This window comes from Salvelinus fontinalis, chromosome 41 (genome assembly GCF_029448725.1).
Source record: "Salvelinus fontinalis isolate EN_2023a chromosome 41, ASM2944872v1, whole genome shotgun sequence".
In the NCBI taxonomy this organism is placed as follows: domain Eukaryota; kingdom Metazoa; phylum Chordata; class Actinopteri; order Salmoniformes; family Salmonidae; genus Salvelinus; species Salvelinus fontinalis.
The window spans coordinates 17,717,847-17,734,478 of record NC_074705.1 but is presented as its reverse complement, the minus strand read 5'-3'; the positions used below and the strand labels follow the sequence as shown (position 1 = coordinate 17,734,478).

Below are 16,632 nucleotides of genomic sequence, written 5' to 3'. Positions count from 1 at the left end.
TTCCATACATTTTCCCTGATACTCAAAATTACTTGTTAAAAATGGTGCAATTCATCAAAGAACATCCCTGGTCATCCCTACTGCCTCTGATCTGGCGGACTCACTAAACACATATGCTTCATTTGTAAGCGTTGGAGTGTGCCCCTGGCTATCTGTACAAGTATACATCCGGTTTGGAGCGAGCGGTCGCATTTGCATTCGCTCCGCAGGTAGTATAACTTTTCATTACATTTCATTACATTTCATTATAGTACAACGGTTTGATTTGTCTAACCTTAGCAATTTCTTCTTAGCTAGCTACATAGCCGTCTGTGTATCAAAGATAATTGCGTAATTATCGTATTTCGTCGTCTATCGTAGTCCACACTGCTATCTGCCCAGCAGCTAGCCAGCTAGCCAGCTAGCAAACGTCCACCGTCTACCGAATAGTAGTATAACTTTTCATTACATTTCATTATAGTACAACGGTTTGATTTTCATTTTCATTACAGTACAACGGTTTGATTTGTTTGATCTTAGCTAGCTACATAGCCGTCTTTGTATCAAACATAATTGTGTAGTTATTGAGGTTCGCTAGCCAGGTATTCTCGTCCTAACGTAACGTAACGTAACGTAGTCAACCCTGCTAGCTAGCCAGCTAGCCACCGATTAGCAGCACTGTAGAAACGATTACATTACGACGGAACGACTTGATTTGTGTAGTGTTAGCTAGCTACATAGTTTTCTTTGCTATCTTTGAATCTAAGATAATTGTGTAGCTTTGAGTAATTATCGGTTAGCTAGCCAGCTATTTTCGCCTGCCGCGCTGCCGTCCTCCTACCTAGCCAACACTGCTAGCTAACACTGCTAGCTAGCCAACTTCTACCGAATAGCAGCACTGTAGAAACTTACATTACAACGGAACGACTTGATTAGCGTAGTGTTAGCTAGTTGTCTTTGCTGTCCTTGTATCCATGATAATTGTGTAGTTTAGAGAAATTTAGAGAAATTGTCGAGGTTACCTAGCCAGCTTCACTTTCAACAACGCAGCCACCGCTAGCCAGGCTACTTCACCAGCCAGCAGTACTATATCATTTTAGTCAATAAGATCTTTTATTTATTTTTTTTTTGCAACGTAAGCTTAACTTTCGTGTAGTCCACTTGTCATTCTAATCTCCTTTGCATTAGCGTAGCCTCTTCTGTAGCCTGTCAACTATGTGTCTGTCTATCCCTGTTCTCTCCTCTCTGCACAGACCATACAAACGCTTCACACCGCGTGGCCGCGCCCACCCTAACCTGGTGGTCCCAGCCCGCACGACCCACGTGGAGTTCCAGGTCTCCGGTAGCCTCTGGAACTGCCGATCTGCGGCCAACAAGGCAGAGCTCATCTCAGCCTATGCGTCCCTCCAGTCCCTCGACTTCTTGGCACTGACGGACGGCACTGACGGCACTGACGGAAACATGGCTCACCACAGATAACACTGCTACTCCTACTGCTCTCTCTTCGTCTGCCCACGTGTTCTCGCACACCCCGAGAGCTTCTGGTCAGCGGGGTGGTGGCACCGGGATCCTCATCTCTCCCAAGTGGTCATTCTCTCTTTCTCCCCTTACCCATCTGTCTATCGCCTCCTTTGAATTCCATGCTGTCACAGTTACCAGCCCTTTCAAGCTTAACATCCTTATCATTTATCGCCCTCCAGGTTCCCTTGGAGAGTTCATCAATGAGCTTGATGCCTTGATAAGCTCCTTTCCTGAGGACGGCTCACCTCTCACAGTTCTGGGTGACTAACCTCCCCATGTCTACCTTTGACTCATTCCTCTCTGCCTCCTTCTTTCCACTCTTCTCCTCTTTTGACCTCACCCTCTCACCTTCCCCCCCTACTCACAAGGCAGGCAATACGCTTGACCTCATCTTTACTAGATGCTGTTCTTCCACTAACCTCATTGCAACTCCCCTCCAAGTCTCCGACCACTACCTTGTATCCTTTTCCCTCTCGCTCTCATCCAACACTTCCCACACTGCCCCTACTCGGATGGTATCGCGCCGTCCCAACCTTCGCTCTCTCTCCCCCGCTACTCTCTCCTCTTCCATCCTATCATCTCTTCCCTCTGCCCAAACCTTCTCCAACCTATCTCCTGATTCTGCCTCCTCAACCCTCCTCTCCTCCCTTTCTGCATCCTTTGACTCTCTATGTCCCCTATCCTCCAGGCCGGCTCGGTCCTCCCCTCCCGCTCCGTGGCTCGACGACTCATTGCGAGCTCACAGAACAGGGCTCCGGGCAGCCGAGCGGAAATGGAGGAAAACTCGCCTCCCTGCGGACCTGGCATCCTTTCACTCCCTCCTCTCTACATTTTCCTCTTCTGTCTCTGCTGCTAAAGCCACTTTCTACCACTCTAAATTCCAAGCATCTGCCTCTAACCCTAGGAAGCTCTTTGCCACCTTCTCCTCCCTCCTGAATCCTCCTCCCCCTCCCCCCCCCTCCTCCCTCTCTGCAGACGACTTCGTCAACCATTTCGAAAAGAAGGTCGACGACATCCGATCCTCGTTTGCTAAGTCAAACGACACCGCTGGTTCTGCTCACACTGCCCTACCCTGTGCTCTGACCTCTTTCTCCCCTCTCTCTCCAGATGAAATCTCGCGTCTTGTGACGGCCGGCCGCCCAACAACCTGCCCGCTTGACCCTATCCCCTCCTCTCTTCTCCAGACCATTTCCGGAGACCTTCTCCCTTACCTCACCTCGCTCATCAACTCATCCTTGACCGCTGGCTACGTTCCTTCCGTCTTCAAGAGAGCGAGAGTTGCACCCCTTCTGAAAAAACCTACACTCGATCCCTCCGATGTCAACAACTACAGACCAGTATCCCTTCTTTCTTTTCACTCCAAAACTCTTGAACGTGCCGTCCTTGGCCAGCTCTCCTGCTATCTCTCTCAGAATGACCTTCTTGATCCAAATAAGTCAGGTTTCAAGACTAGTCACTCAACTGAGACTGCTCTTCTCTGTATCACGGAGGCGCTCCGCACTGCTAAAGCTAACTCTCTCTCCTCTGCTCTCATCCTTCTAGACCTATCGGCTGCCTTCGATACTGTGAACCATCAGATCCTCCTCTCCACCCTCTCCGAGTTGGGCATCTCCGGCGCGGCCCACGCTTTGATTGCCGCTCCTACCAGGTGGCGTGGCGAGAATCTGTCTCCTCACCACGCGCTCTCACCACTGGTGTCCCCCAGGGCTCTGTTCTAGGCCCTCTCCTATTCTCGCTATACACCAAGTCACTTGGCTCTGTCATAACCTCACATGGTCTCTCCTATCATTGCTATGCAGACGACACACAATTAATCTTCTCCTTTCCCCCTTCTGATGACCAGGTGGCGAATCGCATCTCTGCATGTCTGGCAGACATATCAGTGTGGATGACGGATCACCACCTCAAGCTGAACCTCGGCAAGACGGAGCTGCTCTTCCTCCCGTTGAAGGACTGCCCGTTCCATGATCTCGCCATCACGGTTGACAACTCCATTGTGTCCTCCTCCCAGAGCGCTAAGAACCTTGGCGTGATCCTGGACAACACCCTGTCATTCTCAACTAACATCAAGGCGGTGGCCCGTTCCTGTAGGTTCATGCTCTACAACATCCGCAGAGTACGACCCTGCCTCACACAGGAAGCGGCGCAGGTCCTAATCCAGGCACTTGTCATCTCCCGTCTGGATTACTGCAACTCGCTGTTGGCTGGGCTCCCTGCCTGTGCCATTAAACCCCTACAACTCATCCAGAACGCCGCAGCCCGTCTGGTGTTCAACCTTCCCAAGTTCTCTCACGTCACCCCGCTCCTCCGCTCTCTCCACTGGCTTCCAGTTGAAGCTCGCATCCGCTACAAGACCATGGTGCTTGCCTACGGAGCTGTGAGGGGAACGGCACCTCAGTACCTTCAGGCTCTGATCAGGCCCTACACCCAAACAAGGGCACTGCGTTCATCCACCTCTGGCCTGCTCGCCTCCCTACCACTGAGGAAGTACAGTTCCCGCTCAGCCCAGTCAAAACTGTTCGCTGCTCTGGCACCCCAATGGTGGAACAAACTCCCTCACGACGCCAGGACAGCGGAGTCAATCACCACCTTCCGGAGACACCTGAAACCCCACCTCTTCAAGGAATACCTAGGATAGGATAAAGCAATCCTTCTGCCCCCCCCCCCCCCCCCCTTAAAAGATTTAGATGCACTATTGTAAAGTGGCTGTTCCACTGGATGTCATAAGGTGAATGCACCAATTTGTAAGTCGCTCTGGATAAGAGCGTCTGCTAAATGACTTAAATGTAATGTAATGTACATTTAAAAAACAAGAAAATGGTGCTGTCTGTTTAAAAAAATATATTAGGCATTTGAAATCCTTTTACTTTTGATATTTAAGTATACTTTAGCAATGATTTACTTTTGATTCTGAAGTATATTTAAAACCAACAACTTTTATACTTATACTATAGTATTTTCCTTGGTGACTTTCACTTTTACTTGAGTCATTTTCTATTAAGGTGCTTTACTTCTACTCAAGTATGACAATTGGGTACTTTTCCCCCCAATGGCCGTCCCGCCAAACTGGATGACAGAGGAAGTAGGAGACTGATCAGAGGCTACCAAGAGTCCATTAGCAACTTTGAAAGAGCTACACACTTTTATAGGCAAGCCTGGTCAGTGTGTGCATGTGACAACTACAGTGCATTTGGAAAGTATTCAGACCCCTTCACTTTTTCCCCATTATGTTACGTTACAGCCTTATTCTAAAAGGTTAGCAAAACCTCAAGACTTCCTTAGATATCACGCACCAGCTGCTGGAACATAGTAAATAGGAATTTCAACGTCATAGCCTCAGCCGGTGGTAACTTGTAGAACTTTAACCATTCAGCTTCCAGAATTAGACCCACTCAAAGAGACTACTAGGCTAACAACTGTAGCAAGCTTAGACGTCAAGCCAAAAGGACTTACACTGAAATACTTGGTAATAAACGGAGAACATTGCAAACAATTGTATTTGTTTACATTACTACCCTGAATGAGCAATCACAGAATGCTAAACGGAAACAAATGTGAAAACAAATTTAGTTCCACCCTATTACCTCAAAAGAACGAAATGTCTAAAATGTCACACGTCAAGACATTCTCAGTTTCAATGTGAATATACATGCCTCCTACACAAAAACAATACATATTGCTATTTCAACGTCAAACTCCACCAAATCCAGCGAAGTTCTGTTGCCCCAAACATTCATTGCATAACAAAATTGCACCCTGCTGAAACACCAGCCCCTTCAAATCATCAAGGTTACTGCTTTAACATGAATGATACGTTCATGTACAAAGCTTTCAGGCACCGACTGAAGTGAACGCTATCCATGAGACCCATATTATGGAAAAGTAATATATGGCGGTAAATTCCAAAACATTTAAGTATATTTTGTATGAAATAAGTACTTACAAGGTTTGTAAATTAAGGCTACAAACCAAACATACATCAAACTCCTTGGTCCAATCAAATTTTATTTTCAACATTTAAGACAATACACTTCTCATACATTGATAACAATACATTGTCATCAACATTCTTCTACGGTAGTTGTTGTAATATATTACTTATACGCCTTTCAAATATTTCAACATATTCACATACTGTACTTGATCAGTTAAGACTTTGCTCATTAAAAAGAATAGAGACCATCACTGGTTTTAGAGTGAACATTAAAAAGGGCACTACTGTGGGGTAACCGGGAAGGAGTGGAGGTACAGGTCGCACGCTATAGGGAAATGACTAGTCATAATCTAAGTCCTCCAACTTGAACAGAGACCCAAGCACAAACCCAAAGCACTCGAGAATAGTAAGTTCACGTTACACACTCACTCACTCCTAGACATAAGGAACACAGGCTCTGCAAAAGCTGTTCTCCTTGACCACTTTCACTAACACGGCAGTGGAATTTCACTAGTATTTGTACATTATCTACATGGACACATAGCTGGTAACAACAAACATACATTAAACTAACATTAGACAAACTACGCTAACATTGTCAGACTTAACAGACTGAAGTCGGTCGTCTCCGCTGCCTTCGGATATCCTTGTACGTCTCCTTTCGAACGCGGAACCCAAGATAATGGGAGGGTCATAATAAAGAAGGAAATAACAGAGAAGACAATATGAAAGATTCAAATGGCATACCTCAGAGTAGATTGCATATTGCAGCAACCTGGAGGCTGATATTTCCCTTTTGTCTGAATTGTCTTTCTTAACGTCAATAAATATGTAATACAGTGTTGTTCAACTGAACACAGTGCCACACAAAACGCAAAAAAAAATACTTCCTGTTCTCTTGCAAAGGAAATATATTAATTTGAGACCCAAATTGAATGAACCTGAAATGCCTCCTCTTCACAAACAGTTACAGTTACAGCATTGGCCGAATATGTCCATCAGAACAAAGCCGGACCTCAGTCTCCAAAACAAAAACACCTACAAAATGGCTTTCCAACACATAAATATAGCACTCTATATTAAATGGTGCTTTTTTGCCGTACGAAAAAATGTAATTAAAAACAACCAAAATATACATACAAAACGTGAAGATATGAATGCGTTGAAAATAACAGACTTTTTCGGAACAAGTACAAAAACATTCCTGACATCACCGTATGATTCTTCTAACCATCGAAAAATAAAAGATTTGTAGTACATTGGTATTCATCATCTTGGCCTACACTGCAAATGTAACTAGAAATCGGCACTCATTTACACATCATTTAGAAAACAGGAGATCTGCTCTTCAATTCCCCTCAAACCGTACAACAATGTGTTTTGGGCTAAGCCAATTTGATAGACAATATATTAGTGTGTACTTTCGTACAGTACTTCTGTAATGCCTCAAATACACCCAAACATTTCGTCTGGCCTTTCATTTGAATTTCCAATCTAAAACACAACGCTCAATATGTGGAACATATGTAAAGATTACTGATAGCTTCATTTTCATTCTCAGCATACTAACAGTTCTTTAATTCCTCAACACATTTTTCCAAAGTGTTCTCACCAAACCTTTGAGGGTACATCACAAAGTATATCTCTCCTCCTCACATTCACTTATGTACTGTACCTGCTTTTGTACCCTTGTCTCAAACAGACGTACACGGAAAAGAATACATAACTCGAAACCTGGGTCACGGTTGAACGAAAGAAATACAAGCGGAGATGTTCCAGCTAATACAACCAGGGGTATTATTAGACAGGCTTCAGACACGCTTTTGAAATGGTCCGACCTGCAATGACATAATAGCCGTATGTTTATAAACATGAACACAGTGTCAAAGGTTATATGGGAGGTTACCGTATGTTGTCACAGGGATGGCACAACAACACTGTGGTCACCTGGGTGGTGTTCAGTAAGGCCACACAACGGAGGGCGTTTTAAAACGTTTTGCAACGTAAAATGAAAATGAACGTTTATTATTGGACAAGGGAGTCTCGCCCGGTTTGTCTGTTTTCCCCCGCTTGTTGACTAATGAACACGCCCCAGGTGTTAATGCCACAGGGTGGGCTCTTTAAGATATACAGTGCATAAGCAATGATCATATGTGTTGTTCAAACATTTCTCTACAGTATATCATGTCTCAAAGGTTCATTGCGTTATAAGACGGCCTTTGAGATTTTATATTAGCTGTGGAACGCTTCATAATTTTGTTCAACCAACTAATAGTGGAATCATGATATCATACATACACCATAATGATACAAATCATAAAGAGGAAAAAAAACACCCCATAATTAAAACCCTTCTGCAGACATTCATTCACACAGTCACACGAGCGCACGCACACACACACACACCGGAGTGTGGGGCTGGGCCGTTGGGGATTGTCACTAGAGCTTGGTGAGTCTTCGGGCAGGGGTAACAGGGTTTGGGGGGGGAGTGTACAGTATATGGGTGTTAGGCTGGGTTAGGCTGAGCTGAGCAGGGATGGGTTGAACTGGGATGGGCTAGGGCTCCTCGAAGAGCTGCAGGTCCAGTCGTACGACAATCTCTCCTGTGGGCACCTCGTGGAGCAGCAGCCTCTTGGTGATGGGCCCTTTGGAGCCCTGGTCCTTCTTAATGTCCGCCAGACGGATCTCTGTCCTGCCTAGGAAATCTACAGACAGACAGGACAGACAAGTAATGAGGGTTCAATACAAGGTTGTCACACCATATATTGTGATATATTCTATCGCATGACAGCACACTGAATCAAAAAGGCCTCGTCAATAAAAAGCTGTTTGTGTGTGTGTGTATATAAGCTTGCGTGTGCACAGTCTCACCGTAGCCTTTTTAAACAGTGTTATTCTGGTGTGTGTGTGTGTGTGTGTGTGTTTGCCCGCAGCCTCACCGTCAGGAGAGAATTGGTCCCTCTCAAACACGGTGACACACAGCACGTCCTGCTCCAGGTCCTTGATGAAGAACTGACAGTTGGAGTTCCACTTGGGGTTGAGCGTGTCCTGCAGGGTCTTGGTGATGTGGCACTGGGAACCCATCGTCACCTCGCAGTACGGGTTGCTCTTACCTGAGAAGAGATCACTTAGGGTTGCAAAATTCCGCTCACTTTCCCCAAATCCACTGGTTTGAAAGAAATCCCGGTTGAAGAATTCCAAGTTGGAGGATTCCCTCCATGCTTATTCCCTCCTGATTCCTAAACCCTCAAACTGGGATTTCTGGAATTTTACAACCCAATAACAGATTGGCACAGTTGTATAGACGTTTAGAATAGACCAATATGGGTATTCCTCCACAAAATAGTATTTTAAATCTTCCACATACTTGTACTCGATTAAGCTGGCCTGGTGAAATGGAACCAATGGAATAGTCCCAAAAGGGCAAACACCACCCATCTGGCACTGCAGGCAGGCTCAAAATACTATTTGAACCCCTGCGTGTACTGTTAACACTATCATTCTTCTCCTGTGTACTGAACAGCAATCGACACATGTATTAAAAGGTGGCGTGTGTCACTCTCTCGTGTCAGAGACACACAGATCAAGTGTTGAGATCAACCGCAGGTCTGGGTGTGGCAGGGGGTCATCTCTAGGGACTTACCGTGGGAGCGGCAGGGCTTCAGCTCGATGCCCTCCACAATGTTTACCATCAGCCGACCGATGCCCGTGGCCCTCTGTGAGCGAACTGCATCGAGACAGACACAAACGTAATGGTCAGAGGCAGACCGAAACGTAATGGTCTGAGACAAACACACGGCAAAGTCAGAGGAGACAAAGCCAGCATGAAAACACTCAGTTGTCATGAGAGATAGTTTGGTAACACTTTACATGAAGTTGGTCTTATACCTGTGTACTAACACAGTACATACAATAAAAACCAAAATCGTTGTTAGCTAGTTACCAGCTAGTTACTGGAAATTAAGCCGTTTTTGTTAAAAGTGGAATAAGTAGTCACTATTCCTCAAGTATAACACAGAAATCACTCCACAATTCCCACACTACTATGTAGCAACATTTTCATAAAATATATAAGCCAATATATAATAATATAAGCCATTTAGCAGACGCTTTATTCCAAAGCGACGTACAGTCGTGCTCGCATACATTTGTAAGTATGGGCGGTCCCGGGAATTGAACCTACTATGCTGGCGTTGCAAGCTCCATGCTCTAGCAACTGAGCTACAGAGGACCACAAAAAATGTTACTAGCATAAACACAAGGTTACAAAGATATAAGGGGTTCATTTCAAGTAATAATACAAAGTACTTACATAGGGCTTATATGCAACCCAAAGATGCTCAAAAAGACACTCCTATAAAGTGTTACCAACAGTGCTTTTGAGACCATGGTCTGGGAGGGTAGGTGACAAAGCTGTCCCTCCCAGACACAGTGGACCTACAGAGGAGCAGAGAGACAGACTGTTATACCCAGGTAGGCCTTCTCCCTCTTCTTCTTCTCTGTCTCGATGAAGAGCTCCGAAGCAGCCTTGATCTTCTGCACCCAAGCAGTCCTGCATGAGTCATCACAACAAGGTCAAAAGAAAGCCTTGGCTATGTGTGTGTGTGACTGTGACTGCATGCGTACGTCTGTGTGTGTACCTCTCGTTGATGCTCTCTGCCCGGATGGTGTAGACCCTGTCGATGTGGGAGATGTGGAAGATGGGCTCGTCTCCCGAGGGATCTGTTGGCAGCTTCACCAACACCTCGTTCAGGAAGATGGGCTGTAGCGGGGGTCAGAGGTCACAACTTCAGAACGTCCTGGGGTGCATCGCAATGATATCTCGTCTCGCTCCTGAAGTGCGCACTCGTTTACTACATCCCATAAATCTAAAAGCACGGGATTGGTACAGGTTTGGGCTAGAGGGAATTTCCACAATATTTCTTATACAGGTAATTTAATTTCGAATCAGTGAAGAGAAGTGAACAAATGTAGAGGAAGGAGAGATAATTGGGATGTAGCCATGGTCTTGAACATGCCACAAAACAGCCATACTACTGTACTTGGGGATTTGTACGGCAAATCAGACACCCATGACCCACTCAAAACCTCACACGATCCAAATTTGTGTCACGACCCACAAGTTGAGAATTACTGCCCTATAGGGTGCCATTTGGGACACGGACAATGTGTAGGTTGGTGAGAGGAGAGTACTTACGGTCTTGTACATGCGGTACTGCAGGTGGGACTTGGCACTGAACACCTTGTCGCAGCCCGAGAAGCCCAGGGGCTTGATGATCTGAGTCAGGAGGAGGAAGTCGTTGAATAGGAAGCCGTAGAGCTCCTTGTTGCTCTTGGCCTTGTAGAGTTTGCCGCTGTGCAGGAACTTGCGCGGGCCCAGGCAGTTGGTCACCGAGTTGAACACGAGTTGCTAAAATAAAAAAGGCCAAGTGAGTGAGTTGGGAGTTGAGTCTGTGTTCGCGGTGTGTAAATGTGTCAATTGTGTGTGTATCTTTGTGTAAACAAGTACATGTTCCTGTGTTTTTCATTGTGTTTTATTTGACCATTATTTAACCAGGCGAGTCAGTTAAGAATTATTATATATATTTTTTTAAATAATGATTTGTGTGTGTTTGTGTTACCTCAGACAGCCCCTCACACTGGACGTGGGCCTGGATCCACTCCAGCCGGTCAGAGTTCTCCTTCTCCCTGACACCCTCGTTGACCTGGGAACACAGCTCCTCAGCCTTCTCCAGAGCCTGCTTCAGATGGCTATGGTCCGGGTGAGCCTCCGGAGTATTCTCTAGGATCTGAGCCGTATCACACATAGTTAGATAGTCAATTCCAGTGTGTGTGTGTGTATATCAGTTAAATGTTCTATTTATTTAACCCTTATTTTATCGGGTAGGTTTACTGAGAACACATTCTCATTTACAGCAACAACCTGGGGAATAGTTACATGGGGGAGGAGGGGAATGAATGAGCCAATTGGAAGCTGGGGATGATTAGGTGGCCATGATGGTATGTGGGCCAGTATGTGGGCCAGATTGGGAATTTAGGACACTGGGGTTAACACCCCTAATTTTACAATAAGTGCCACTGGATCTTTAGTGACCACAGAGAGTCAGGGCATCCGTTTAACGTCCTATCAGAAAGACAGCACCCTACACAGGGCAATGTCCCCAATCACTGCCCTGGGGCATTGGGATATATATTTTAGACCTGAGGAAAGAGTGCCTCCTAATGGTCCTCCAACACCACTTCCAGCAGCATCTGGTCTAGCATCCAGGCACCGACCCGCTTAGCTTCAGAGGCTGTGGTCAGGCTTTTCAATCACATACACTTTATTCGGATGGTGGGAAGAGTGGGTGTGAGAAAACATGTGTGCACATACATTTTTGATGATGAGGGGGTAGCGCGTCACCCTTTGCATGGGTTTGAGGAGGAAGCTGGAGAGGGGCATTCCCTTACAACCTGGGTCCATGGCCAGTCTCTGTAGGGGAGAGGAAACACTATCACTAATCAGCGTAGAACCTAATAACACTCACATATGAATATATATACACAGGAATCACGTTGAATCAGTCCCAACCTAGTGCGTGGCTCGGCTACCCTCAAATAAGAAAGTATACTGACGCTAGTATATTAGTCTAGTCTTGCGGTGTCAGACATCGCGCGAAGAAACTAAGAACGGCTGGAGTCGAGGCTATTCACAGCCAACCAAACAAGGGGTATGAACAAAGTGAATGTGCACGAGACACTAGGGACCAATAAAAGTTCAATACAAATTAGTCAAACATAGAGCTCTGGTCAACAGTTGTGCACTATATAGGGAATAAGGTGCCATTTGAGATGGTGACGCAGGCAAAGCGTACTTTACGGCCTTTCTCCATTACCTTGACAAAGTCTTTGAACTCGGGCACCTCGTCGGTCTTCTGCTGGATGAGCGTGGCCCCGTTGAGCTGGCAGCTGCAGAAGCGGATGTAGGGCTGCATGTGGGGCAGCTGGGCCGTCAGGATGTCTCCAATCATCTTCACCGGCATGCGCTCGCCCGACATCTTCTTCCTAACCCTCAGAGCCCTGGTGATGGGGGACAGGAGGAAGGGGGCAGAAGAGAAATGGGACAATTGGTGCGTCTGGTTATAGTTTTAACTATGTTCTGAAGCTGTACAGTGTTTGTTTACAAGAATCAATGGCAAAATATCATTACTTTGAAAGTGTACAAATGGATATACCAATCCCAGAATGCCCCTTTAAGCCACGAGTCATGAAGACCCACAGGAAATCAGCTGCTATCCACCATATAGCTAGTTAAACTATAGTTATGACAACAGGACCAGAGGTGGCTAGGGGGCGTACTTGAGCAGCTTGATGTTACACATGATGAGCTCCTTCCAGTTGACGAAGATCATGGCCACCTCTTTCTCTGTCAGCAGCTCCGACTCCAGCAGAGGCTTCTGAAAGACCTGGCGAGCAAACGTTGACGCAATGTTAACACAAACATTCCGGAAACGTTTGCATGTAACGCAGATAGGGCAGAGTGTGTATGCTTGGACTGCATGTGTGATCATGTTACCATGTAGTGAAAATAATAATAAATATATACACATATACATATATATATATTTATTATTTAATATATATTTATTATTACACACACACATTTGAATATGGGGCGGCAGGAATCCTAATGATTAGAACGTTGGGCCAGTAACTGAAAGGCAGCTAGATTGAATCCCCGAGCTGACAAGGTAAAAATCTATCGTTCTGCCCCTGAACAAGGCAGTTAACCCACTGTTCCCCGATAGGCCGTCATTGTAAATAAGAAGTTGTTCATAACTGACTTGCCTAGTTAAACAAAGGTAAAAAAAATAATACAAATAAATAAATAAATATATAAATATGGCTACCTCGGTGACGAGCTGCAGGTCATTGACATAGTTCTCCTCGGTGACGATGAGCTCGTGCGTGTAGCCCTGTCTCTTCCTCTCAACGGGGGTCAGCATGTCCAGCAGGTGCAGGTCAGCGCACCCTGTGGAACAGGACAACAGCTTCGATCAGCTCCCCTCTCTCACTCAAACACTCACAGCCAATCAGAACACAAATCTCAATGACCCATCTCTCAAACAAACTTCCACAGAAAGCCAATGGCTGGCTCTTTGGACTTTCTGTCTTTAGAGTTCTAGGCATGTAGACTGACACCTGAACAAATCATTGAAATAAACATTATACACTACAAAACACTTCCCTGGAAAAAATAAAATAAAAATGTATTTAGGTGTAGGGTAAAAGGGTCTTCACCTCAAAAGCCAGGCAAACATCATACATACAAATAAAACTAGTTGAAAGTATAATTCTTTAGAGCCTTGTAATTGACATTTTCCCCAGAGTTATCTACAAAAGGAATAAAAATAACACACAAAACATGTCTTAAAGCAAACATGCTTTGAGAAGAAATGGTGGTAGGTCTCTTGCTCAAGTAAACAAACCTTTTGATTTTTTTTTTAAATCAGTAAATAAAAAAAACACAAGTCCACCGTTGCCATTGAGCTTTTTAATCATTATACACGTCATTTTCTATATTAAAGACAGCATGACACTTTTTTATTAAAGCTGACTTGTTTGTACACATTTTTCAATTTGTACATTCATTTCTGATAAAATGCTTCAGGAACCAAGTGTAACGATTACATTTTGGATTTGTTGTTGATTCATAACATACCAGAAGCAATTCAGTTTATAGTCAGAGTATTGTATAGTTAGAATTTTTTTGTGCTTCTCAAACCAGAGTCAGTAACGGAGTACAAACCTCCTTGAAACTGACGGGTCTCAAAAGACACATTGGAAAGTCCAACAAACCAATCATAAAGCAGCAAACACCAATACTGTCACATAGTGGAACCAATAGGAACCAAACGGTTATATAAAAAAAGGCTGCATACAGGAATTCCATCTTTGTGTTTTAGAATTACAATAAAATTACAATACTGTTGTGACAAATGCAGACAAGATTGATATGGTACCAGTCCAATACTACTGTATGTATATATTGCTTTAAATGGATGATGCCATGCTTTTTCCTGTTGTTTGAGAAGAATAATAGTTTAAGGCCATAGCTATATAGCCCTAGAACTTGGTATTCCACTCTGTTAGAAGGACTACAAAAAAATAGCATAGTCTTAGTTTTCATATGTAAACATTGTTAAAAAAGCTATTATCAGGAGGGTATTCTTTTCATATTTAGTATGTTCATATTCAGCTGAATCACAGTTCTTTTCAATAGGATTTTCTTGACAAAATAACTGCGGAAAAGGTCAAACTAAATGGACATGTTGCTTCAGATTTTTACAAATGGCAACTGCATAAACCGGTAAAAATAACTTCAGGAGGGAAGGGGAAAAAAATACAATACTACATAACCATATATATTTAAAACACTATGCACTATAATTGCATTCATTTATAAAAAATAGACTGTCATGGGCATATAGAGTTGTCCAACTTGTGTAGAAATTACACTTCAATTGAAATAAATCTAGGAGAAAACATGTAAACCAACTCATGAATACGAAACACCCCATCTACTCTGAATAATACATAGTTCTGAGACGACAAGAATTGACTTGCTGAGGATATAACATCCTTACTTACTTTGTGTGTGCCACTCAAATCACACAATTACAAGTCTGTGCATACTGTGTGTGTACCATCCCCTCTCCGCTTGTGCCGGCTGTGCATTATTTGGTTTGCGTCGATCATAACCCCGTTTCACAAAACACTACAGCACAAAGTAAACACCCCAGCACCTCCAAACAACAAGACTCATCCAAAGAACGGTTTGTATGAACATAAAAAAACACTGGTAGATGCGAGTGGATAAATGGACAGGTTCAGTCCCGCCCATAGGTTTGACAGACAGCTTCTCTGTCCACTGTATGAGCTGGCTTTGGGGCAGGGGTGGTCCGGATGTAAGCTACATTAAATGTAATAAGTTCTCCCTCCATCCTATAACGTGACCCATGTGTGTTTCGGTGACCTTTGAACCCCTAGATTAGTCCATTAGACAGATTGCTCATGATGAACCAATCCCGGGCCCAGTCGGACAACCAACCCACCACCCATTCCCCTAACCCTTCGGTTTGTGCAGATCTGTAAGACGTAAGCAATGTGGTTACAACCGATCCCGTTTCCTTCAGATCTGCAAACTGAAGGGGTTTGGGCAAGGGGAAAGGGGCTTGGGCTTGTCTTTCGGGCCAGGCCCCGGTTGTTTGGGTGGCCCGTCTGATGCTGTGTGTCATGAATAGTGGGTCTTTCTGTGGAGCTGTGGGTCGGATGGGGGAGGGGTTAGTAAGGGAGGGGAGGGAGAAGCTTAACGTCAAAAAGGAAGCCATTTGACTCATTAGTAAATTTAAAATATATAAATAGACCAAATCCGTGGTGCGGTGATAAAAAATGCAGAATGATTAAAAAAAAGCTGAATGTCTAAATCTACCCCAAAAAATCTGCATTCACAGAAAGCCACAAATGGACCCACTATCCAGTCTCTCATTCATGTGATCACTTCAAGTAGTTATTTTTTACAATTTCCTAAAAAAAACATTGAAATGTTTCGATTAATAATAAATGTTAAATTTGTTTAAGTATATTGTTTAAAGAATAAACGGTGTAGGATAAGGAAGCTGCTTGGCAATTTTGGCGAATGCGTCTAACAGTTCGAATATAAGGAGGTAACGGGCCTGCTCTCTGCAGCTTGACTCTTCTAGCCCACAAGGCCAGGTGGTTATCATGTGGCAGTCACATGATCGGGGTGGCTGCATCTCCCATCATCCCGCGGGGGCAGTGTTTAGGGGATAGTGGGTCTCTTTGAGGACTTTCAAGGCTGAGTGGGAATGGGCAACATATGAGTCCTAGAAAGAGGAGGAGAACACAGCACATAAGCAAAAAACGCAAACCAAAAAACGGAAACAAACCAACAAGACAACAACAACAAAAAAGAAAAATATGCAAATACACGAGCGTGCAGAACTAAATGGATGTCGATGGCGGACGAGTTCACGAGACGACACACAGCGTGCAGCATAACAGATGAGGTGGAGTCTAACCATGGTACAGTATGCATGAGGGATGTGGAGGGGAGGGGGCGTCTACAGGACATTGAGGGAGATGTTAGTGAGGAGGGACTGTACATACAGACACACACACCTCTATTCAACTGAGGA

The 16,632-nt window shown here is 44.6% G+C and overlaps 1 protein-coding gene across 6 annotated transcripts in view; it reads right to left on the bottom strand.

Moving 5' to 3' along the window:
- Positions 1–5,485: 5,485 nt before the first annotated feature.
- Positions 5,486–16,632, bottom strand: part of itsn1 (intersectin 1 (SH3 domain protein)) — a 63,891-nt gene continuing 52,744 nt past the window's right edge. For all 6 annotated transcript variants that reach the window (XM_055908582.1, XM_055908584.1, XM_055908585.1 and 3 more), the window contains 11 exons: positions 13,324–13,445; positions 12,773–12,879; positions 12,310–12,493; positions 11,808–11,906; positions 11,056–11,223; positions 10,632–10,844; positions 10,075–10,196; positions 9,904–9,986; positions 9,078–9,161; positions 8,374–8,547; positions 5,486–8,139 (listed from right to left, as the gene is read on the bottom strand). In XM_055908582.1, coding sequence (XP_055764557.1) covers positions 7,991–8,139; positions 8,374–8,547; positions 9,078–9,161; positions 9,904–9,986; positions 10,075–10,196; positions 10,632–10,844; positions 11,056–11,223; positions 11,808–11,906; positions 12,310–12,493; positions 12,773–12,879; positions 13,324–13,445 — 1,505 coding nt within the window. In that variant the 3' untranslated portion in view covers positions 5,486–7,990. The remainder of the gene's footprint in view (positions 8,140–8,373; positions 8,548–9,077; positions 9,162–9,903; positions 9,987–10,074; positions 10,197–10,631; positions 10,845–11,055; positions 11,224–11,807; positions 11,907–12,309; positions 12,494–12,772; positions 12,880–13,323; positions 13,446–16,632) is intronic.